We start from the raw sequence: 26,247 nt of genomic DNA on the forward strand, positions 1-26,247 counted from the left end.
TTCTTGCCCTTGGTGTGCAAACCTTCTGCAATATGTATTCTTTAAAACTTTCCTCCGAATGCAGGTTTAGAGCTGAGAACCAGCATCATCCCAGGATTTGGCCAGCGGCCCAAGATAAACCTGCGAAGAAATGCCCCCAACAGATGTGCTCAGCGTTCTTCCCCCAATTTATGAAACTGCTTCGCAACAATACAGTCTGTGTGTCTATGTGTCCAATGATCTTGTCATCACAGATCTGAGACAGCGGCGTCAATAACACTTTAGACTTTTAAAAATTTTTCAAAATGTTTAGATTTTTCCAGCTGTCTGCAATGTGTTTTTACTGTTGTCTTTCATTGTGAAATATTTCTGATCCTTTTGAATGTATGGGGTAGCAAGATGCCTGAGGAAGCATGAGTCGTTTCTGAATTAACTACCACTAACCTCAATGAGCTGTGACATGGAAATTCACGCTGTAACTGGAGGTGCATTCTACCATTTCAGTCTCCACCAGCTATAATAGCAACATTTTAGGCACACTTTTTACTCTCCACTTGCTATACTTGATCCATACAAAATTTTCAAACATACCTATTGAAAAACCAGTGTTGAGTGTTATAGATACTACCCATGTCTCCAAATGGCCTGATAGTACTTGCTTTCTCAGATGAAAAAGGCTATCAGATACAAATCGTGGGCTCTGAAATCTGAACAAACTTAGATTTCACCTCTGCTGTTCACTAGCAAAAGTGCCTTATCCGGTCTGTCTGCATTCTTCATCTAAAAATGGAGGAGGAGGAGGAGGAGGATGTCCCCACCTCTCTGTAATGAGGATAGGGTATGATTTTATACATGAAATGCTTAGCACAGTGCTTGGCATGCAGTAAGGGCTCAGTAAATGTAGCTATTGTTAACACCAGATTTTCCCTATAAAAAAATCTAGGTGTGCCAGGACTCTCATTATTCAGTGCACATTTCCTGAGAACCTGTGATGTGTCGAGCTCTAGGAACGTAAAGATAAATAAGCCCTCTTTCATTAAGGAGTACAGCACATTCGGTCTGATCCAGAGGTCACAAACTGGCTGTCAGAGTCCGATCCAGATCTTACTTCCCCTCCATGATGCGTTCTTAAGATGTTTGATTTTATAAATCAGGAGATATTCACATAAAAGTCCTGGTTTCGCTTTTTTCCTGAAAACAGACCAGCATGCCAAGCCACCCCATAAATCATTTATGCACTTCCATTTTATTTCCGTCCCTGCTTTTCCAGCATTCCCCCACCCCAGCCTGCTTCCTGCATCCCCATCACCTGTAGACACCTGACTCTGCATCCCAGGTCTAATACCAGAGACAGAGCTGTGGCTGTTCAGGCCAAGTGGCAGGAGGCGAAAGCCACAAAGCGGACAGAGGCTGGGTGGTGGAAAGCCTCGTGGCCTGAGGGAAGCCTTTGGACTGGTTTTTAACAGGAGATGATGATGAGATGAGCCATTTGAAGAGACACCTTCTGAATGCCCTGTGAAAAATCCCTTAGAAAATGTCAAAGCTGAAGGCAGCGAGAATTAAAAAATTGTGAGAGTAACTGAGATGAAAGTTGATGGAGGAGGAGAGGGACCAAGACTGAGTTCCATGCATCGAGGCAGCTGACTGGCTGCATGGTGGGTGCTGTTACTGAGAAAAGAAAGCTAGGAGGAAGAGCACATTTGTGGGGAAGGATGAATGAAGTGGACTGGATATAGGACAACAGGCTTGAGAGAGCCCCTCAGCCTAAAGGTAGTCAAATTCGGTGATCTTTAAAAGATGCCTGTCAGACACTGATTGTCTCCTGCTGATTTGGGTCCTTGGACTCCCGCTCCGTGGCACGTGGATACAATAGAAAAGGACAGCCTTTGCCTGAGTCAGTCCCACCCTAACTCCTCCCCCACCTGAGCCCCTGGATTAGCTGAAATCCTATCAGCAAGAGCTCCCCAGCACCTTCCTGTGCCCTTCTGCAGTACTTGGCAACACTAGGAATTACTTAGGTAAAGTTGGATGCCAGTCCTGGCTGTGACACGTAGTTGCGTCTCTGTGCCTCAGTTTCCTTATCAATCAAATGGGGACAGTAATAGGCTCAATGTCCTATAAAACATAAATCAATACACTTAGAATGATGCCTTCTGGAACACAGAGGAAATGCCATGAAAACGTTAGCTGCCATTAATCTCACGCATTCCTTCTTGTGTATTGAATTTTAGATTTCTGTGTAAGAAGGGAACTACTATTTAATGACTACTAATTATGTACTTGTCACTTAGTAGACACTTTTGAAATATTAACCTCATTTTTCCTGACAAAAACAGTAGTAATAATAATAATACCCTCCACCATTTACTGAGCACTTACTGTCTTTTAGGACCTGAACAGAATGTTTATCTCCATCCTCCCCGTCATGAAAGCATTATTACTACCATCTGCATTTTGCAGATGAGTGACCTGAGTATTCCAGAAGTTAATTCACTTGCCCAAAGGCTTAGGGGCACTAAGTGTCACAGTAAGGATTCAAAGCCTTATGCGTTGGACTCACATGCCTGATCATGCCACACTGCCTCTCCAAGAGACTGTTGATGTTAACCTATGAAGAAACTGAGGTTTAGAGAATCCAGTTTGTCATAACCTATAGGTAGAGAAATTTGAAATTTGGATGTAAGCCACTACCTGACTCCAAAGTCTGAGCTTTCTCCTCTATTCAGATAATACTAAAGAGTTAGACCCATGGGGATCTGTGAGTTTCCATTGATTTATGGGAAATACGAAAAATAACCACATGGAGAGTTCTAAATGAAGCTAAAACTATTCAATTTCAAGGACTGTCCTTTAAAACTGTGCCCCACCTAAATTTTTAGTGTTAAAATGGCTCTTCCTATATGACATTATGGTAATGATACATGGTAGTAATTGGGAGGAGAGGAGTTTAATAGGTTGAACCCTCTGAAATCACTGATACTTGACCATTTCTTGACTTACAAAATGGCAAATTCATATGCTCCAGCCTATATTTCTTTGGTTTTCATTACTGTGGGGGGTGGAGGGGGTGGGAAGAGTAACTCTATAATCCCGACATCGTTTTGAAAATTTTCTGGTCTGTGAAATCCCAAAGTCTGAAACAATCTGTTTCGCAAATGATTCAATCAAAGCAGGCAAGGAGAGAGATTAGTAAAAGCTGACTTTGGTTTTGAACCTGGATAAGTAGGAGGCCGATAACCGTCTCTAATTTTTAAAACAATAACGTGAAAAAAAATGAGAAAAAAATAGATTTGTAGAGGAAGATAATGAGTTAAGTGTAGAATTTTAACTTTTTAAGATTTTATTTATTTGAGAGAGAGAGAGGGAGAGCACAAGTGGAGGGAGGGGCAGGGGGAGAGGGAGAAGCAGGCTCCCCGCTGAGCAGGGAGGCCGACTCAGGGCTTGATCCCAGGACCCTGGGATCGTGACACGAGCCGAAGGCAGCAGACACTCAACTAACTGAGCCACCCAGGCACCCCTAGAATTTTAACTTTTAATATGCCATGTGACTTCTGGTACAGGTTCATTTTATCAATTTTTATATTTTATTTTGCTTTAAAAAAATTTTAAATGAAGTATAATTGACATTAGTTTATCAATTTTGACTACTGTGCTTGATCAAAAATTATTCCCAAGTGTTTTTAAAATGCTGGCATCCAAGTTTGGAAAAATAGGTTAAAATGTGTTTCTGATGATTATAGGTCTTAATTCCAGGCTGGAATTCTCAGATGTATATCCTGCTCGTTTTGTTTTTTTTTTAATTTTTTTGTTAAAGATTTTATTTATTTATTTGAGAGTGAGAGAATGAGAGAGAGAGAACACATGAGAGGGGATAGGGTCAAAGGACGAAGCAGACTCCCCGCCGAGCAGGGAGCCCGACGCGGGACTCGATCCCAGGACTCCGGGATCATGACCTGAGCCGAAGGCAGTCGCTTAACCAATTGAGCCACCCAGGTGCCCTCCTGCTCGTTTTTAAACGGCTGGACTGTGTACTTAAAATCCATCTTTATCCCCAATTTGTAGTTCATCAAGGACTGCAGGATTTCTAGTTCGGCTCGGGTAGCAGATGTCACTGTGCCTATTTTCTGTTTCAGATCCGATATGAAAACTGCGTCTATAACAAGAGCCTAGGGGGGCGCCTGAATGGCTCAGTCGTTAAGCGTCTGCCTTCGGCTCAGGTCATGGTCCCAGAGTCCTGGGATCGAGACCCACATCGATCAGGCTCCCTGCTCGGCGGGAAGCCTGCTTCTCCCTCTCCCACTCCCCCTGCTTGTGTTCTCTCTCTCGCTGTGTCTCTCTCTGTCAAATAAATAAATAAAACCTTTAAAAAAAAAACAAAAACAAAAAGATCATAAAGCCAAATGCACAGTTTTAAGCGATACCTACAGGGAGTAATTTACCAGCGAGGACAGAACTGGGGTGGGGGTGGGAGGGGAATGGGAAATGAAACTAGAGAAAAAAAACTAGAGAATAAGAAAATGTAGGGCACCTGGGTGGCTCAGTCGTTAAGCGTCTGCCTTCAGCTCAGGTCATGGTCCCAGGGTCCTGGGATCGAGCCCCGAGTCGGGCTCCCTGCTCAGTGGGAAGCCTGTTTCTCCCTCTCCCACTCCCCCTGCTTGTGTTCCCTCTCTCCTGTCTCTCTCTGTGTCAGATAAATAAAATCTTAAAAAAAAAAAAAAAAAAAGCCTAGGAATTCCCTTGTAAGAAGCCAGAGGGAATGTGTCTGAGTCAGCACCGGCCTCTCTTTTGTGACAGTATGCAAATTGCCGATGGCAGAGTTCAAGTGCATTCAAATATGTGGCATTTTTCACAGCTCATTGTACTTTATATCTTGCATTTCTGAAAATCACTTGAGATTTGCCTACATAATAAATTTCCCTTTCCTGGTCATAAAAAAAGATGGTAGATTTACAGTCAAGTCTATTTCCTTCATGAAAGTCACAAAACGAAAGCTTTTGGCTTTTTCCTCCATTCTCTCTGCCTGTGCATCGTAAATGAAGAAGATAATAGAGAGACGTGAGGGTAGCAGGTAAAGGTAACCTCATGAACTCACAGACAGCAGAAATAGAGGTGCCTGTTTTTAACACAAATTCCCATCTTTCATGTCTTCTGGCTTGCTTTCACTCCCAACCCCTTTAACTGGACTGCTGTGAAGACTTGTTACATGAAATTGAACTTGCCTGGAAGGAAGCTATTGCTTAGCAGATTTTTCTAAACTGAGAAAATAGCCTAAGAATCATAATTATTAGCACTAAGGACACAGCGACGGAAAAGGACACATTGGCAGAAGGCCCAGAACTCAGGCCTTCTTACCTGTGTTGAGTGCCCTAGTTTCTGAATTTCAGAGCTTTTGTCAGAAACCTCGTGCTGCTGACACATTGTTCTTTGAGCCTGTCAAGTTTTCACTTCTCTGGAGACGTCTTGTCAACATAATTTTTAAGGTCCTACAATCTAAAACCCATATTGGGAGCAGAAATTAAGCAAGTTTAGTATTGAAGGCCTGTTATGTCCCAGACACTATGCCAGCCACAGGACATACCGTAGTGAACAAGACACATAAATCGTATCTCGACGGTGCTTTCAGAACTGCCAAGAATCATGCCAGCTAACGTTTTCATGGCATTTCCTCTGTGTTCCAGAAGGCATCATTCTAAGTGTATTGATTTATGTTTTATAGGACATTGAGCCTATTACTGTCCCCATTTGATTGATAAGGAAACTGAGGCACAGAGACGCAACTACGTGTCACAGCCAGGACTGGCATCCAACTTTACCTAAGTAATTCCTAGTGTTGCCAAGTACTGCAGAAGGGCACAGGAAGGTGCTGGGGAGCTCTTGCTGATAGGATTTCAGCTAATCCAGGGGCTCAGGTGGGGGAGGAGTTAGGGTGGGACTGACTCAGGCAAAGGCTGTCCTTTTCTATTGTATCCACGTGCCACGGAGCGGGAGTCCAAGGACCCAAATCAGCAGGAGACAATCAGTGTCTGACAGGCATCTTTTAAAAAAAATCGTTGAATTTGACTATCTTTAGGCTGAGCAGCTCTCTCTAGTTTGCTGTCTTATGCTCCGTTCACTTTCTTCATCTCCACTTAGCTACCTTATGGCTTGACCCCTGTGAGTTTGTTATCCTGATCTTTTCTGGGCTCCACTTCATTTTAATCAGTAGACTCTTGATTGCAGGTGACAAAACCTGATAAAGCTTGACCTTACAGACAAAGGAAAATTTACTGATAGGCTCCAGGTTCTTTTTACATAACTACAGGAAAGGCAGGATTGACAGCCTCAGGGACAGTTGGACCCTGAATCCTGGTGCTGCCAGAGGTATCTGGATGTCTCTTTGACTTCTCCCGCAGATTGCTTCCTCAGCTTATTGGGAGTGTGGCCACCAAAAGCTCCTAAGCCTCTGGGCCAGAAAGGGGCTACCTCTCTTCCCTTGAGTCCACTTTGGAAAATCCACAGGATGTTCTTACGTAGTTCAAATGTCTACCCTTGGACCAATTAATTTGGCTGGAAAGACCAGGCATGTTGATTATCCAGCTTTGGGATAGAAGTCAACCAGCTTTGGTGATTGTAAACTGGGTATCCCCATTATCTTTTATATAGAATATTCCCCCATTATCTATTATATAGAATATTCCCAGTGTTGCTTTTTATGTCCACTGCTTGAAAGCTCCTTCTCTTGATCAGAGTAATTTGCTTGGCCCACAAAGCATTTTCTTTCAGGAGCTTATAGTGCTGTGCTGGTGATTATAACATAATGCACACAGAATGTGTTCTGTTGGTTTGCTCCACAAAATGGATCTTTCCCCACTCCTTCCTCAGCCTTCTTATTTAGGGGTCTCCTGTGCAAAGTCAACACTTTAGAATGTCCCAGAACCTCAGCTTTGAAGGCACTAAGAACTCTCTCGGTGCAGTAGTTGGAAGATTAGCAAGTTCCAAATTTATGTTTAAACACAAAACACGGAAGAAAGTGACGCACCCCAGGTCACTGTGGTGGCTAGTGCCATGAATTTTTTTTTGCCTGCCCAAGCTCAAAATAAGCTGACATGACTGTTCTGACTTAATGTTGTATCTAAAAATGGAATCACTATGTTGAGGCAGGCTCCTAAGAATCTCATGCGTGTCGTTTGGAGGAGGTGAACAGCACTTTGCCTTTCCCTTGTGGCTTGTCCTCGGTTAAGAGCAGGGGCTCTGCACACAATACGTCTGGATTAAGTTCTGGTTCTTTTTTTTTTTTTTTTTTTTTTTTAGATTTTTATTTATTTATTTGACAGAGATAGAGAGCACAAGTAGTCAGAGAGGCAGGCAGAGGGAGAGGGAGAAGCAGACTCTCCACCGAGCAGGGAGCCTGACGCGGGGCTCGATCCCAGGACCCTGGGATCATGACCTGAGCCAAAGGCAGACGCTTAACCGACTGAGCCACCCAGGTGCCCCTAAGTTCTGGTTCAGCATATGCTTTAGCCTCTCATGCCCCAGTTAACTCTGCAATGACTCTTATACCATAGCTCTGTTGTGTACATCGGCATCTGAAATGGGGATGGTATCTAGCTCAGTAATTGACACAGTCAGTGCTCAGTAAGCTTTAGTTGTCGTCATCATCATCATGCACTGCCCCGGTCCCTTGGCCCAGAGGTTTAAGGGTAATCGTATAAGAAATGGGACAGGGGCCACCTGGGTGGCTCAGTCGAGTTAAGCGTCTGCCTTTGATTCAGGTCGTGATCTCAGGGTCCTGGGATTGAGTTCCGTATCGAGCTCTCTGCAAAGCAGTGAGTCTGCTTCTCCCTCTCACTCTCCCTCTATGCTCATGCTCTCTCTCTCTCTCAAATAAGTAAATCCTTTTAAAAAAGAAAGAAATGGGACAGGGTGTTAGACCAGATGCTTTTCAGAGCTCTGATTTCCTCATCTCATCCTTCCACATTTTGAGGACAAGAGAAAGGGAAGGAAACTGTCATTCCTCAGGCACCTGCTATCTGCCACACACCTTCCTACAGATAACATTCGGTTATAATTCAAGGTTTCCATAGCTGTTCTCTGCTATCTGTCGCACCAGATATGTAAATGTCACGAGCACAAGGTTCGGTTAGTCGTCTTCCTTGCTGGCATGGAGTAGATCCTCTGTAAGCATGTGTTGAATTCAACTTTGCTGGCAACCCCTTATTTAGGTAGCTGTTATTGTATTCTTACTGTTGCTAAAAATGAAGGTTTCCTAGCACTACTGCTGCTAATAAGTGGTGGAACCAGTCTGAACCCAGATTTTTCTGGCGACTATTCCAGTGCCCTTTTTATTTACAAGTGCAAATGAGGGTGAATTCAACCAATTAGTAGTAGCTCTGTGTGACATGCAAATTGGGTTTTTAAGTCTTTAACTGGGGAAGTCAGCTCCTTTGTCCCATGCTAGTTAATCTGGGTTTAAACAAAGGTAGACTTGCAGACATGCAGTATCATTTTCAGGTAGAGGCACTGTTGCTCTTCGGAAGGCTGTTTGATCCACACTGGAAGGAGTAATACCAGTGGTTTCCATTTATAAGGCAGGTTAGAAGTTTGATTCTAAAAATTCCCCATGAGCACCATTTATTGACCTTCCCATGTCTGTCTTTTTTCAACTTTGATCCTTTTAAGTGGAAGCCACAGGATCACCTTCACTGGGCATCCTTTCTTTCACGGCTGTCTCTGACATCCACCCAGGTGCATTTTAAGATTTGAGTTCCTGAACTTTGATTCATTCAGCACTGGCCCTTTATCAAGCTCACAGTCTATTCTGCCATATGTTGAAGAAACAAATAAGACAAGGTGGCTCAGGCGTTAAGCGTCTGCCTTCGGCGCTCGGGTCGTGAAACCAGGATCCTGGGATCGAGCCCCACATTTGGCTCCATGCTCCGCGGGAAGCCTGCTTCTCCCTCTCCCACTCCCCCTGCTTGTGTTCCCTCTCTCGCTGTGTCTCTCTGTCAAATAAATAAATAAAACCTTAAAAAAAAAAAAAAGTCAAGTCATACTAGTATATGGGAGACAGACACATAAAAAGATACAAAACAGTGTTGCATAAATTGTAAGAAAATAACTTAGTCATGCTATGGAAGGGGCACTGCCCAGGGGCTCAGGGAAGAATTACGCATGACGTAACTTGTGAATTCATGTCATGTAATCTGTTTAGGAGCACAATTTGGGGCCTGGGGGGGGGGGGTTGTTGGGAGGAGTTCTAGAGTGTTTGTCCAATATGGCAGAAACTGAGAGAGAATCTATATCTAAATGAGAAAGAGCTATGATCCTAAAAAAATAAGTGGGCAGATAAGGGAAATCACAATAACCCCGGGGACCTAGGCTGCAGGCTCAGGATATTATGTGCTGGGGTTAAATTTCTCAGGTGTAAACCAGTAGGGAATTGATGAGACAGGATGAGATTGTAACCTAATCCAATAATAATAATGAGTGGCTGGGCATGACCTGATCATTATCTCAGGGTATGTCAGTACGTTCAAAAAAGAAACCAGGGTGGGGGTGGCAGATATCAGATAGTACTCCAGCATTCCCCAAAGGAGAAAGTGTCCTGTCCATGTAATTATTTTCACCAACTCTACAATAGAGTTAGCAATATGGGTGTATCAGAGCTGGATTCCATTTACTATCAACATCAACATCGTTATTACATATTTGTTGTATGCCAGGTACCATGCTAAGTGCTTTTCTAATATTGCCTCATTTAATCCTTACAACATATCTAGAGCATAACAACCTTTATTTTTTCCCATTTTATAAATGAGGAGACTGAGTGAGGCTTGGAGATGTCAGATAATCCGCTCAGGGTTGTAGAACTCTTGAGTCGAGGAACTAGGGTCACAAACAACTACCACTTTGCTATACGAGTCACACCTCTCATCATCTTCAGATAGCTTACCTACCTGCAGTCCGTATGTTAGACCCAAGAGGTGGTGTCTCTCAGACATTTACCACGGGCTACAGTAAGCCCATCCTTTCTCCTATCCAAATCAGTCTGTCTCCATGTTCCCTGCCTTGTCCAAGTCCAAATGCAGGAGTTCATGCCTGAGAGTCAACCATCAGATGATAATTTCCCCTGTAATTTTGCCTGTAAAGAAGGATGGGATATGGTGGGAAGCAGACATAAGCATTCTGGTCAATTTGTTGGTGTCAATAAACCACCCTTTAGGTATGCATTGGTTCCCTGTGTGATTTTGGTAGTTTATTTCTCTCTAAAATCTGGACTCTGCACTTTTCCGTGGGATTCAGGACTAACTTAACTCTGTATCTTCCAGTGTCTTTAGTGACTTTGAGGGAAAAAAAGTTCTAATATCAGAGTTCAAACCCTGAAAGAACTAAATATTCAGTATAAATACAGATGCAGAGATTACTGGAATGGCAAAAGAAGAAAAAACTCCAGCTGAAGTGACCATCAGTGGGTATCTGATAGGTTTAAAGCCTGATAGATCTGAAAGGGCCCAAAAGAAGCATTTGGAAATGACAAGGCTGCATTCATTAATGGGAGGGACTTGGTTCAGACGGATGAACAGAACTTTTATGACTGGTGCTTTGGTCATTTTTGTAATAGAGCCAAAGCCCCATGGTGTTTGCTAAAGCTGGAGCGAGCACTTGAGCCCTACAATGCCACTAACTGGTTATATCTTTTACATTTTAGGATGACATCTCCCAGGTGGCTGGTCAGGGCGTGGTGGCAGGTCACCAGAAGGCACTGGAGTGCCCAACTGACAATGTACGTAATTTCCCCTTTAGGTATTGCTCAACTGGGATGGTGTGCGTTATAAATGGGTTCCAGAAGAAAAGGAAGTGATTGCAATGAAATCAGACTCTCTATTACTTGCTGGGAGGTTATGGTGTGTCTTAGAATTTGAAGTCAACCCACAGCCATATCATTGATTCTGTGCAAGGTGTGTGGAAATATTCTCTGTGCATCTTCCTGGGCCAATACCCTGAACAGGTGTTTAAAAGTGAACCGTCCCTACAAACACACCTGCACTTAAATTCCAAGAGTGCCATGTCTTACTTAATGTCGTTAATAAAAAATCTTAAGTGGGAGAATTTGTAGTTCTGTAAAAGTATAAATACAGTAACTTTGGTGTTCCTTACAGTTTGAGTTCACTTCTCTTTTTTTTTTTTTAAAGATTTTATTTATTTATTTGAGAGAGAGAATGAGATAGAGAGCATGAGAGGGGATAGGGTCAGAGGACGAAGCAGACTCCCCGCCGAGCAGGGAGCCCGATGCGGGACTCGATCCCGGGACTCCAGGATCATGACCTGAGCCGAAGGCAGTCGCTTAACCAACTGAGCCACCCAGGCGCCCTCACTTCTCTTAAACTATAAATTTCTGTCTGTCAAGTTTTTGTACTTCTGTTGCTGTTGAGTTTTTTCTTTTTAAAATCTTGATTCTCATTTCTTTGTGCTAGTTGATACCTTCATGCTACTAAAATTTACATTATTACTGTATTAGCTATTTTTATGTTTAAGGAACTAGAGCTTACATGATATTTCAAACACTGCCAAAGAAAATGCCTTTGAAAAGTCTCCAAACTTATATGCTAAAAACCGAAATAAAAATGATTAGGTATATGGGTGCCTGGGTGGCTCAGTCAGTTGAGCATCCAGCTCTTGATTTTGGCTCAGGTTATGATCCCAGGTTTGTGGAATCGAGCCCTCCATCGGGCTCCACACTCTGCAGGGAGTCTGCTTGAGACTCTCCCTCACCCCCTGCTCACTCACGTGCTCTCTCTCTAAAATAATTTTTTTTTAAAAAAATGAGTAGGTGTAGGGGTGCCTGGCTGGCTCAGTTGGTAGAAGATGCAACTCTTCATCTAAGGGTTTTGAGTTTGAGCCCCATGTTGGTGTAGAGATTAGTTAAAAATAAAATCTTAAAAAAAAAAAAAAAACTTCAGGGGCGCCTAGGTGGCTCAGTCAGTTAAGCGTCTGCCTTCGGCTCAGGTCATGATCCCAGGGTCCTGGGATCAAGCCCCACATCGGGCTCCCTGCTCAGCGGGAAGCCTGCTTCTCCTTCTCCTCCCTGCCCATGCTCTCTCTCGCCATCTCTGTCACTATCTCTCTCTCTCTCAAATAAATAAATAGATAAAATCTTTCAAATCTAAAACTTTTAAAATGAGTAGGTATAGAAAGAGCCTTAAAAATAACCAGATTGGATCAAATGGAAATGTGTAAGCAAATTTTTTTTTTAAGACCAGAATTCACTATTAATGTGCTAATGCTTCATATGCTGCCACTTATCTCAAGTCACATACCAGACATCCCTAAAATGTTATAACCATAGAACTTTAGAACTAGGACAAATCCTAAACACTACCGGCCCTTTCTTTTCCATGCCGAAAAACGAGCGCTTAAATCAAGTATTGTCCTTTCGGGAAAGTGATTATGACCCTTTTCCATGGCTGCAGAAGAGAACCAGCCGACGTCAGTGGGCAGCACCTCTGTGAGGCTGTGTCAGCTCATTATGAAGAACTTCCCCAGCCCTTGAGATGTTCCAAACCACCCGGACGGTTTTTAATCAGGAGCTGGCTGGTCGTTTATTTATTTATTTATTTATTTTTAAAGATTTTATTTATTCACTTGAGACACAGAGATACAGAGAGGGAGAGAGAGAGCATGAGCAGGGAGAGAGGCAGAGGGAGGAGGAGAAGCAGGCTCCCCGCTGAGCCAGGAGCCTGATGTGGGGCTCGATCCCAGGACCCTGGGATCATGACCTGAGCCGAAGGCAGATGCTTAACCATCTGAGCCACCCAGGCACCCCTGGCTGGTCGTTTATTATCAAAAGACATGAAGACATTAATAGCTATTATCTGTTGAAATCTTAAACTGTTCCTGGCATAGTGATAGGTTTATTTATGTCCTTTTCTCTTTGATCTTTTGAACAAGCTCACAAGGTTTAGAAATATCGCTCCCAATTTACGGATGAGGAAGTTTAGGTGTAAGGAGGTGAAGTGACTCTCCTGTGGCCACACAGCTAATCAGTACTAGCAAACTCAACAGTTCATATCTTCTTTGAGTGGTGATTTTTGTTTTCCCACCCTAAATGAACTGTAGACTCTTTCCCCAAAAAACACTGATAAACGTAATTTTAGTACAACACATGACTTTTATAATTCCCAAAATGTCCTTTGTGGATCTCTTAGAAACCCATTTACCCTGGGTGAAGAATCCATGGTTTAACTTTAAGCAGTAATTCTTAAATAGAACTTGCCTGGGCTCCACCTAGGTGCCAATTTATTTGGTCTAGGATGGGGCTGGGGGGAGAAATCCCAGCATCTTAAAAAAAAAAACTCCCTGGCAATTTCTGTTATGAAGACAGGGTTTGAGAACCACTGGTTTAGTTAGATTGGATAACCTAGAAAGTCCATTCCAACTCTTCATGTTTGAATAGAAGACATTAAACAGAAAATCCAACCTTTCTTATCTTTCATTCTAAGTAGTTTGGGTTTGTGCTGATGGGTGAGTCACAGGAACACACATTCCATCTATCACCACACCTACCAACAAGAGGTCAGCCTCTAAAAATTTATGTTGGATGTTTCACTTGGTTTTATGGACTGTTTCCTTATTTTTTAATTGAGTTCAGTGCTATCACTATCTGTTGGAAACGTATTATGCACAATGCAATGGGATGCAACCTGGAGCTGAGATATAACGATTAGCACAAACATTACTGTTTTAAAAATCACATGATTCTGGGGCACCTGGGTGGCTCAGTCAATTAGGTGTCTCTTGGTTCTGGCTCAGGTCATGATCTCATGGATAGGGCTCTAGGCTCAGCAAGGAGTCTGCTTGAAGATTCTCTCCTTCTGCCCCTCGCCTCCCACTCATGCACGTTCTCTCTGTCACTCTCAAATAAATAGGGATGCCTGGGTGGCTCCGTCGGTTAAGAGTACTTGATTTCGGCTCAGGTCCTGATCTCAGGGTCCTGGGATCGAGTCCTGTGTCGGGCCCTTTGCTCAGCGGAGAGTCTGCTCCCTCTGCCTGCTGTTCCCTCTGCTTGCTGTTCCCTCTGCTTGTGCTGACAAATAAATAAAATCTTTAAAAAATTAAAGTGGTTAAAAAAATAAATACATCTTTTTTTAAAATCGCTAAGAACGCTTTAGCATCTTTGTTATTGATGTTCTTTTTAAAGGTGATAGAAAACAAAAGTTGAACATAAGTACTGTATGAATTAAGATTAGGCTCAATCTCTCCAAGAAGTTTCTCTTCTGTATCAAGTATGGGTGTAATCAGTGTGAGGATGATACGCTGTCTCCACAGTATCACACACTCAGGCACTTCTTATCTGATTACCATCCTCAAAAAAAAATGCGTCCAGTTTTGGGTCTGAGACGGCTGCTCGGATGTTGTCATCCCATCTGCATTCCAGTTTGGGAGAAGAGGAAGGCAGGATCCTTATCCTGCAGAAAATGACCTGAAAATTGTACAGTTCGCATCTGTTTTCATCCTACTGACCAAAACTTAGCCTGCAGATGTATCTAGCTTCAAGGACACTAGAAAATATGGTCCTCAGAGTAATTGATATCTAGGTGGTTCCGTTGTTCAGTTTTCTGGTAGTAAACCCATATTTGTCATTTTTCCCCTTCCCTCTGAAAATATATCTTTGAGTAAGTCTTCTTAAGTAGGTATATGGTCATTATTAAGTGTTGGTGAGAAAAACTACAGAAAAGAAAATGAACATCCATAGAAGCAGTGCCTAGCAGCTGTTTGAGAAACATTTTAAATCTGTATCGTTCTGGGGCACCTGGCTGGCTCAGTCAGAAGAACTCACAACTCTTGATCTCAGGGTTATGAGCTAAAGCCCCCAATGGGGGTGGAGATTGCTTAAAAATAAAAATAAGGGATGCCTGGGTGGCTCAGTTGGTTAAGCGTCTGCCTTCGGCTCAGGTCATGATCCCAGGGTCCTGGGATCGAGTCCCACATCAGGCTCCCTGCTCGGCGGGAAGCCTGCTTCTCCCTCTGCCATGGCGTTCTCCTGCTTGTGCTCTGTCACTCTCTCTGACAAAAAGATAAATAAAATCTTTTAAAAATATATAAAATAAAATAAAAAATAAAAATAAAAACATAATTTGTAGCGTTCTTTAGCTACTACTGACTTTTAATCTGACCTCTTCCTCTAAATGGCTGTGTGATTTCAGACAAGCCACTTGACATGGTTTCTTTATCTGGAAAAGAAAGTAATATTGTCTAACTCTCCAGGTTGTTCTCAGGATTAAAAGAATTCATGGATGTAAAAGTGTTTTTAAAAACTGGAAAGCACGACACAGATACACAATGGCTGGTGTTCTAGTTTTTATATACTGCACGGTGCCTTGTATTGAAGCATAGCCTTCCACTGACAGAATCTTGAGGTGTCATTGTTCTGGAGCAGTTACCTTGATCCTATTTCTAGACTCCAGGGACAGCCTGGTGCTTCACTGCCTCCACCAGAATCTTCCAGCTGGGGATGGGTTCCCTGGCTAACTACAGATCCAGAAGGCAGGTCAGGTCACTACCTATGTTTCTTAACTGCCTGTTAAGCGAGCATGGAGTCCTTTTGGTTTTTCTCAGTTTTCTAATACTAATATTCATTGGAGGTATTATCCACAAAAATCCAGAATTACGAGTTAACTTTCCAAAGCTCACACAGCAAAGGTCTCTGTACCTTCATTGAATTACAAATTCGTTTTCAACTCTGAGTTTCCATGTCTTCAATTGTGCTCTTCTATATCCATTCAGCAATTCATTCATTCATTCATCAAACATTTATTGAGGGTCCACTATGTTCCAGGTACTGGGAATCAAGGGTGAATAAGGTATAGTTCTTGGAGGTGAATTAAAATGTTCAGTGTACCTGGCACTTAGTAGACTTTGAGTGGATGCTAATTTCCTCTTCCTGGCCCTCATGTTGCTCAATTAACCTGCCTAATGCATTTAACTATTGTGGATGTATCCAGAAGAGAAGGACATTGTTGTATGCTCAGAACATCTGCAGCATAGATTGCTTTTCAGTGGGCACAACATGGGTATGTGGACTTCACATCGATTTCATCAGAATCAATGGAAATTGTAAAAATTTTTGTTCTGCTTCCCAGCCCCAGCATTGTATACAGACCACAATGATAGAGTATCATCAGCTGTTATCCTTCCCTTCCTTCATCCATCCTTCACTGAACATCTTAGATGTCAAGTTAAATAGGGAAGCATGGGGGATGGGACAGAAATCATCCTAACTTCCTCCTGCCTCCTCTCCCGCTCTAAATTCTCGGACAACATTATTGGAGTGCCACCATTGTTTTGGTAACAACACACCAGTTTTAAAGTCTTATCCTTTGGTTTTCGTTCTCCTCTTTGACGTTCCTCTAATTTTCCTTTCTTTTGTAGGCTGTCAGCCAGATGAAACAGCAAAAATATTCAACAAAAGTCTCCTTCAGTTCACAAGAGTTATCTTTAGCACCAGCTCCATCATACCATTCCACGGATGTGGATTTCACAAGCTATGGTATGATTCTTTCTGTGAGCCGAACTGAAATTGACTCCTCCAACATGAGAAAAGGAGGGGATGATGATATCCTGGAAAGAGCACTGGACCAGGAGTCAGGAAGCCTGGCTCTGCATCCCTCCTCCACTTCCTTAGCTCCAGGACGTGGGCAGGTCACCATTTTCCTCACCTGCTACTGGGATTGCCCAGGGCTTATTGAGTATGAAAGTGCTAGAACCAAAAAAAGGCCCTCAGTAAATACTGTTTGCATATGAAGCTTACAAATTACTCTGTAATCGCTCCAAAAGATTGTGTTTAGTGTATGAGTATTATCTCCTAAAAATCATATTCAGTCAAATTGTTAGCCTTGCATATGTTGATGTAAGTGATTTGAAGACTGTTAATTTTCAGTGCTTAAAGACATGAGTATTCGCTTTCTCTCTTTGAATTCCTGGCATGAATTATGCTGACTGGCAGTTGAAAATAGAATTGCAAAATGAATAATGAGTATTTCCACTTTGCTTTTATGTGATGTAAGTCCATAAAAAAAAGTGGCCTATTTAAAACACTGGGCTCACCAGTGGCGAAGCACAACCCTGCATGAATTTAGCAGGCCTAACACCTTTATATATTTGTCTTATGCATATTTTTTCAGAAATATTAACTCAATAAAAACTTTAGCAAGCAGGTATTATTCTAAAGTACTGGGTTTTTACTAAAATACTTGATGAATGTGGTCAGCAAACTTTGACCCATGGGTCAGATTTGGCCCACCATCTGTTTTTGTGTGGTCTGCAAGCTGAAAATGGTTTTCATATTTTTAAGAGGTTGGAAAAAGTCAAAGGAGTATTTCATGAAAATTATCTGAAACCCAGACTTCCCTGACCATAAATAAAATTTTATTGGACTACTCCTTTGTTTACCTGTAGTCTTAGGGTTGCTTTCACACAATGAGGATAGCATTGAGTAGTTCAGCAGAGAATGTATGGTCTGTAAAGCTCAAAATACTGACCACCTGGCCTTTTACTAAGAAAGTAACCACAATGTTGACCAATTGAATTTTGATAAGATGCATCACATATTTATATCTTGATAACAAATTAATCCCCCATAATTTAATCTATGGAAATTCTACTCATTTGGTCATCTACTTACCAAACGTTTATCGGGGGCTTGGTATATCAGGGTTTGGGCTGGCCGTATGGGAGAAATACATACCAACCCTGACTCAGGACTGGCCAGGGTGAGGCAGAAGTGAAAGAAGAGAAATGCCATCCCCAGCATCTCTCTTCTCACTCAAGAGGCTAACTAGTCATTTACAAAAGGAGTATAAACTTTGTAAAGCATTTATGAAATTAGGCACTATTGCACATTGTTTTTATTGTAAATGAATGGAAAATGGAGTGTGAAATACATTTGCTGCCAAAAGATCTAGAGTCAGATTAGGTTTATAATTTAATACTCTCCTTCTAATAGGGCATTTTTTATTGTTACCGAGGTTGTGTCACTAAATTTCTCACTCTTAACTAGGAGGCCATTAGCTTAATAAATGCCATGCGGTCAGAAAGAGCAACTGTATGCGTTATGCCAGTTGCTGGACTGGGCACCACACACACATTGTTCATTTACTTCCTATTAGAAAGCAGCTCGCTACGTGCATTTTTCGGGTGAGGAATGAGCCTCCATTTTTACCCACCTATTAATTGCCTTCTGGGGAGCTTAAATCCACGTCCCCACCACTCCAAAACCTGCTTTATTATTATTCTTGCTGAGTCAGAGCAGAACCCTCCACAGGCTTACCTAGAACCTCTCTCCTTTTGTTGAATATCAGGGATTGGCAAACTTTTTCTGTAAAGAGCCAGATAGTAAATATTTAAGGCTTGTGGACCATATGGTCTCTGTCGCAAGTACTCAGCTCCGCTGTCGCGGGATGCTAACAGCCGTAGACTGGAAGTAAATGGATTAGCAGGGCTGTGTTCCAATACAACTTCATTTATGGACATTGAAATTTGAATTTCATGTAATTTTCACATGTCTTGAAATGTTATTTTTCTTTTCACTTTTTTTTTCAACCTTTTGAAAATGTGAAAATCATTCTTAGCCTGTAGTCCATAGTGTGGGGGCCCTTGCTGGGACAGATGTTTAATGAGCTTTGAGGATCCCAGTTTGGCCCCTGTGCATTAGCTGCAGCTGGCCAAAAGGTGGGGCCCTTTATTCTCAGCCCTTAACTAAATTCTATCCCAGGGTAAGAGTCAGTACTCATGATGATCGAACTTAGTTGTCAAAAAAGATGACATTCTTTGGAGGCTCCTTATTTGTACAAGAAGCTCTTGAAGCTAACATTTTGAATATTTTGATTTTCCAATTAGTTGGGTTCAGTCATCTGGAAAATACACATATGTAGAAGTTATGCTGGATAAAGGGGTTGTATTAAACATCTTTTCCTAGCCAGTAAATATTTTTTTCTCATTTTTTTTTTTAAGATTTTATTTATTTGACAGAGAGAGACATAGCAAGAGCAGGAACACAAGCAGGGGGAGTGGGAGAGGGAGAAGCAGGCTTCCCGCCAAGCAGGGAGCCCGATGTGGGACTCGATCCCAGGACCCTGGGATCATGACCTGAGCCGAAGGCAGACGCTTAACGACTGAGCCACCCAGGCGCCCTTCTCTCATTTTTTAAAGAAACCCAATCTAAAACAGTGATTTGGGGAAACCTGGGTAGCTTAGTTGGTTGAGTAACCGACTCTTGATTTCAGCTCAGATCTTGATCTCAGGGTCGTGAGTTCAAGCCCCACGTTGGGCTCCATGCTGGACATGGAACCTACTTAAGAAAAATAAATAAATAAAACAATGATTTTAAAAAGTAAACCATGGGACACCTGGCTGGCTCAGTCAGTAGAGCATGAGACTCTTGGTCTCCAGGTTGTGAGTTCCAGCCCCATCTTGAGGGTAGAGGTTACATAAAAAAAAAAATTTAATGTTAAAAATTTAAATTAAACATAAAAAATTAAATCTTTTTTAAAAATTTAAAAAGTAAACCTTTATAAAGTAGGAGTAACTCCTTTAACAAGTTTTTCAGCTGTGGACCCGGCAATTAGTTCTTGAATGTTGTGTTTATGACAGTTTTGTTGTTTTTTTTTTAACTATGTATATGTTTCGGGATCATTGTTAGGTAATTCTTATCTTAACATCATACTTTATTGATGAAATCCTTTATATATCTTAATTCATGATATGCTCTAACTGAAAGTATTTAAGCACTAATTCTTCTTAGTATCTTCTAACTATAACCCAGAATCTTCTGTCATACCAGTCTTCATTTTCATTATAACAGACGCCTATATGTACTTAATCATTTAATCATCTTACATCTTTCCGTATGAGTTTTCAGGGTATGTTTTAAGCTTAAAAAAATTTCAAGTACACTTAAAATAGATGATTGAGTAAGGGGGGGGTGGTTACTGTTTTCATCTCAAAAGCGTCGGGTTTCATCCCTTCCTGAAAGGGCGTTAAGGACCCAGCTCTTTGCTGCATGGTGCTCAGCAGGAAAAGAGTGAAATGACAAACATGTGTAAACCCTGTGCTCCCCAACTAACGGAGTGTGCGTGCCGGGCTGCATCCCCTGCTTGCCCATCATTCTGTGTTTCATCCTTCTCCAGGTGGTTTCCAGGCCCCTCTGTCGGTGGACCCAGCCACCTGTCCCATTGTTCCTGGCCAGGAAATGATTATAGAAATATCCAAGGGACGTTCAGGTCTTGGTCTCAGCATTGTGGGAGGAAAAGACACACCTTTGGTAAGTTCCTAGAAGTGAAGTATATCCGCTGTCACAGAGTTCCTTGTTGAGCCTCATTATGGCCTTTATCACTTCTGTGGAAGAATTGGCTTCTTTGTGGTATGGAAAAAAACATAATTACAGATATGCATGTATATTCTGGCCAGCTTTCAAGTTTTTCTCAGTGTTTCATTTTCACCAGGATTTTCTCTACCTTGAGTATTTTTTATAAATGCTTATTATTTTTTTTAAAGATTTTATTTATTTATTTATTTGACAGAGAGAGAGACACAGCGAGAGAAGGAACACAAGCAGGGGGAGTAGGAGAGAGAGAAGCAGGCTCTCCGCCGAGCAGGGAGCCCGATGTGGGGCTCGATCCCAGGATCCTGGGATCATGACCTGAGCCAAAGGCAGACGCTTAATGACTGAGCCACCCAGGTGCCCCTATAAATGCTTATTAGACCAACAACACTGTAGCAGCATTTAGAAATACTATAACAGGATCTAGGGGAGTGTGGGTGGCTCAGTTGGTTAAGCATCCGACTCTTGATTTCAGCTCAGGTCATGATCTCAGGGTCATGAGTTTGAGCCCCAAGTTGGGCTCTGCGCTCGGCACAGAGTCTGCTTTAAGATTCTCTGTCTTGGGACGCCTGGGTGGCTCAGATGGTTAAGCATCTGCCTTCAGCTCAGGTCATGATCTCCGTCCTGGGATGGAGCAGGCTCTCTGCTCAGCAGGGAGCCTGCTTCTCCCTCTCCCTCTACTACTCCCTCTGCTTGTGCTCGCTCTCTCTGTCAAATAAATAAATAAAATCTTAAAAAAAAAAAAAAGATTCTCTCCCTCTCCCCCTCTCCATCCCCCCAGCTCACATGCATGCTCGCTCTTTCTCTCCCAAATCTGCTAAATTATAAAATAAACATTTTTTTAAAAAGAACAGGATTTAGGCCAGTGTCTGGTACCTACTAAGTGTAAGATAAGTATGAACTGTTATTATTATGATCATCATCATCATTTAATGGAATGCTAGACAACAATATGTATCAATTAGTCTAGGACAATTTAGGTTTTGCTTTATTCTAACCATGTTCATGTCTACTCATAATTTTAAAAAAATTAGAATGTTAGTTTTTGCTTGGATGATGGATCTTTGATTATTCATTGTGTGTGTGTATGTGTGTGTGTATTTTAGGGAAGGGGAGGGGCAGAGGGAGAGAGAATCTTAAGCAGGCTCCATGTCCACGCAGAGCTCGATCTCACAACCCTGAGATCATGACCTGAGCCGAAATCAAGAGTCACTTAACCTACTGAGCCACCCAGGTGCCCTATATTTTAATGTCACTACTCATTACCATTTTTTGGTAAAACTTTCTGTATTTTGATTTATAAAAATGTGATGAATCAACGCATATCTCTTTGAATAAGTAATACATACATATTATACTCAGTTAAACTGACACAAAAGGATATAAAGTAGAAAGCAAATCTCCCTCCAACCCTTTCCCCCCTAGCCCTGCCGTCCAAACCCATCCTGGGCCTCTCCCTAGAGATGAGTTTTCTTCTTCTTTTTTTTTTTTTTAAGATTTTATTTATTTATTTGAGAGAGAGAGCAAGTACATGAGAGGGGGGAGGGTCAGAGGGAGAAGCAGACTCCCTGCCGAGCAGGGAGCCCGATGCGGGACTCGACCCAGGGACTCCAGGATCATGACCTGAGCCGAAGGCAGTCGCTTAACCAACTGAGCCACCCAGGCGCCCCGAGATGAGTTTTCTTCTTAATAAATATGTTTTTAAATGAATATTTTGGTATTTCTTTTGCCCATTTTATTTAGTAAGGAATAGATTGTATATGTCAGATTTACAGGTAAAACAGGTGTAATATGATCAATAAAATGAGTTTTCATTTTTGGCAGGAATATAATATTTCCACGTTAGTACTGTCAGGAGGTGGGGAGATCCCGTTATATTTCTCTGTAGTAACTATTAGGCCCGTGAGGCCGTAGGCAACTCAAGAACCGCTCGGTGCGGCCGAACCCCAGGTCTCCGTGTATTCTGCCTGCTCCCTGTTCTCGGCCCTTTGCCCTCCCGCTATCCCACCTGATCTAGCGAAGGCAACACCACACACCCTCCTAGTGCACAACCTAAACAGGACTGTACTTAGACGCCAGCGTTTGTTTATTAAAGGATTTTATCTCTGTCCACCTGATTAACGTGTTGCTATAACTTTTCTCCTGAGTTGGGGATAATTTATTTCCTGAATTACTCTGCCTTGGCCGTGCGGGCAGAGCCTGCTGTGTGTGGCTTCGTGCATACACGAGGGTATTTCTTCATCGGCTTGGATGAACTGGGGACACCTGGAGTTAACTAGCTCAGCAGCCAGTTTTAGTTCCCACCCTTTCATGGGGTGAGATTTAAGTACAATTTAAAAATATCGCCTGGACCAGACCACTTAAAGGGAAACTTCTAAAGAAAAGCTTGCCCCTTTCCTCAGCCACAGAAGCTGAGCAGATAGCTTTCCAAGCCAGATAATGAGAAATGCGGAAAAGTTCTGGGGTTGTAAGGAAGTGAATATATATACATATTACATATTTTTAAAGCATATTGTATGTAAATCGTTATCCCAATGTCTTTGGGGTAGTATGCAGAAACTATTGGCCGACCCTGAACATTGGCTGTTCCTACCTTCCAGAGCCTGTTTTCTCATTTTTCCAAAGAGAGATTCCTGAATATTGAATAAACTGAATTTATATAAATCTATATTTGAAATGAACCAGGGAAATTACATTTTAAGGAAATTCTGTAGTGAATTCTTTCATGAAGAGGTAACCCTCTGATTTATTTTTTGTAACTCTAAGTCTGTACTGCTTAAAATAAGGCAGAACCAGATTCCCCATAGGAAATACGGAATTTTTTCCCAATAGATCTCATAGCATGTTTTGCCCAGCTGAATGAGTTTGTTAGCTGATTTTTTTTTTTTTGGCTTTGTTATTAATCTGATTTTGCTTTATGTGGGTGGGTTAGAAAACCTGAATAAGACGTGCCCGTGCTACTTTTGGGGCTCCACCGTTGCACGTACTCGTGGAACTGGCCACCAGCTTGGGGCTTCCGCTGTCCACATCACCTACTGCTTCCTGGCTGAGGCTGTTTGCTAAATACTATGCTCTGCTTCTGCTTCTCTGGCCACCACGAGGCAGCCCACCCCCCGCCAAAAAAAAAAATTAAAAAATTCTTTTTTTAATTCAGCATTCTGAAGTTCATAATATATAGTTCTGCCTTTTGAGGCTGTAAATACCACTGTCCTTGGAAGGATAAGTACCACTTAAAAATGAGAAATGGGACATAGCTTTTATTTCTTAACCCCAGGTACCTCGTCAAAAGCTGTAAGTTAGACTCACGAGTTATATATAGCCATGTCGTTTTTTGGTGAAGCTGAACAGCACGGGCGGGTTGGAAGGTGCTTTAACAAATAAAAGATTGTTTACCACAGTGAAGATCTTTTTTTCCTTCCAAATTTTGACATGGAATATGCAGCCTCAGGTCACATTATCCAGTGGGGTCATGAGACTGCACCTAGTCAGCAGGAAGTTAGCAAATGAAGTTGAGAGCATCTGAAAGGAAATTGTGGACAGTGTTGACCCACTGTCAAAAGTACCCTTGCACTTGTCTTTGCACATTTGATTATGTGACGCACCCTTACTTCAGCTCTGACATTCTGAGTGCTGGTGACCCTTCTTAAAGAGCATCTGCTGCAACCCGCCCAGTTTGGGTTTCTGGGTCCTCTTTGTTGTGTATCCAACAGACACTTTTGCCATCTTTGGAGGAATTAAGCCTCTGGCACTTGGTCTTGACACCACATCAGTCCTATCTGCTATAAATAATTGCTCTGGAGCCAAGGCAGATGGTTTCTGAGATCAGAGAGGGAGATCTCACTTAGCATCCCAGTGTGTTTGCAGCCAGTCATCTAAATGGGCCTTTTAAACACCAAGATAATGGTGAGGGTGAGCCTCTGGGGAAGGTTTATGAGTGCACCTGGACCCAATCCTCAATGACAGACTTCTACCTCTGTTGTTTTAATCCTCTGATGTGCTCCCAGGTCTGCTTTTCGTGAATGTGGCTCTTACGTATGTTTCCGTAAAGGCTGCCCTTTTCTTAGTACCAAGGACATAAAGTTGAGTGAAATAACCCTGTCCTTACACTGTCAGTCAAGTTTATTCTACTACCTTCAGTGTTGATGGTCTAATATAAGGGACCAACCAATGAAAAATCCTAATAAGGACTATTAAAATAGGAATTTTTCTCTGGAAAGTAGAAAAAAGTACAACTAGGGGCATCTGGGTGGCTCAGTCAGTTAAACTTCCAACTCTTGATCTCAGCTCAGGTGGTGATCTCAGGGTCTCGAGTTTTAAGTCCCGCCTACACACAGAAAGAAAGGAAGGAAGGAAAAGAAAGGAAAGGAAGGAAGGAGCAGGGTGGCTTATAAACAACAGGACTCCAGGTCTCACAGTTCTGGAGGCTGGAAGTCCAGGGTCAGGTGAGGGCCCTCTTCTGCATTGTAGACTTCTCATATCCTCACAAAGTAAAGGGAGCCTCTGTGAGGCCTCTTTTATAAGGGCATTAATTTCATTCATGAAGACTCTGCTCTCATGACCTAATCACCTCCAAAAAGTCCCACCTCCTAATACCATCACATTGGGCATTAGAGTTTCTACATGTGAGTTTAGAGGGGCACACAGCAAGGAAATCAGATAAGGTATAAAATAGATAGTATATTTATTTATATTATTTCCTTCCATCCATCCACCCACCCATCATCCTACCCCTCCCCACCACCACCGCCACTCTTTTTGGTCTTGGAGTGCTAGTTTGCATGAAATCTTGCAACGCAGAAGACTTGACATACTCTGCCAAATGAAAGACTGAGGACCCTTACCTCTTATGATGCTCACCACATATTTCTTAAGCCTCTCCCTGAATCCTTCCATTCCCCCTTCTCTGAAATGTTTGCTTGCTGATGAGAAGTTTTATCTCTAGTGTCCTCAGAAGAAGTAAAACATAGTTCTCCAGTGTCATTTTGTTGGAGTTATTTTATTATCAGCCTTGGGAAGAGAAATAAAAACTTAAACATATTTTTTATCTGAGTATTGGCAGACTTGGACTGTTCTTGGGATTGAACAAGTGAAGTGCAGAAAGAATGACAAAAGGTTCTCCAAGACCCTCACTCTGTGCATTTTCCTTTCTCTGGTTACCATAGCCAAAGGTCCCAGACTGTAGATAATGTGTTATATCAAATCTAATAGGCTGAGTAATGATGCTGATTCTATGGCATCCGAATCCCAGATCTCTAACTGTAGGGCTTTGGACAAGCAACCTAACCCTTCTAGGTTAAATCTGCTTCTTCATTTGTGCAACAGTGGTGACAACAAAATCGACCTCTTACAGTTGGTATGTGGATTAATAAGATAAATAATATAAAGGACTTTTTCCAATGCCTGTATACTGAGTTCCGTCATTATTTTTTTAAAAAAGATTTTATTTATTTATTAGATCGAGCACACAAGCCAGGGCGGGGGGGGGGGGGCCAGGGTCAGATGGAGAAGCAGAGTCCCCGCTGAGCAGGGACCCCAACATGGGGCTCAACCCCAGGACCCTGGGATCATGACTGAACCACCCAAGCGCCCCATGAGTTCATTTATTATTATTATTTTTTTTTAAGATTTTATTTATTTATTTGACAGAGAGAGACACAGAGAGAGAGGGAACACAAGCAGGCGGAGTGGGAGAGGGAGAAGCAGGCTTCCCGCGGAGCAGGGAGCCCGATGCGGGGCTCGATCCCAGGACCCTGGGATCATGACCTGAGCCGAAGGCAGACGCTTAACGACTGAGTCACCCAGGTGCCCCTATTATTGATTATTATTAAACATTCGTATTAAAACCTATCTTCAGGGATGCCTGGGTGGCTCAGTTGGTTAAGCGACTGCCTTCAGCTCAGGTCATGATCCTG

General features: G+C 42.3%; 1 protein-coding gene across 1 annotated transcript in view; it reads left to right on the forward strand.

Annotated features, from left to right (window-relative positions):
* Positions 1 to 26,247, forward strand: part of PATJ (PATJ crumbs cell polarity complex component) — a 350,706-nt gene that overhangs the window by 266,523 nt on the left and 57,936 nt on the right. The window contains exons 32-33 of the mRNA XM_044914529.1: positions 16,387 to 16,504; positions 20,142 to 20,275. Coding sequence (XP_044770464.1) covers positions 16,387 to 16,504; positions 20,142 to 20,275 — 252 coding nt within the window. The remainder of the gene's footprint in view (positions 1 to 16,386; positions 16,505 to 20,141; positions 20,276 to 26,247) is intronic.

This window comes from Neomonachus schauinslandi, chromosome 4, assembly GCF_002201575.2.
Source record: "Neomonachus schauinslandi chromosome 4, ASM220157v2, whole genome shotgun sequence".
Lineage (NCBI taxonomy): Eukaryota > Metazoa > Chordata > Mammalia > Carnivora > Phocidae > Neomonachus > Neomonachus schauinslandi.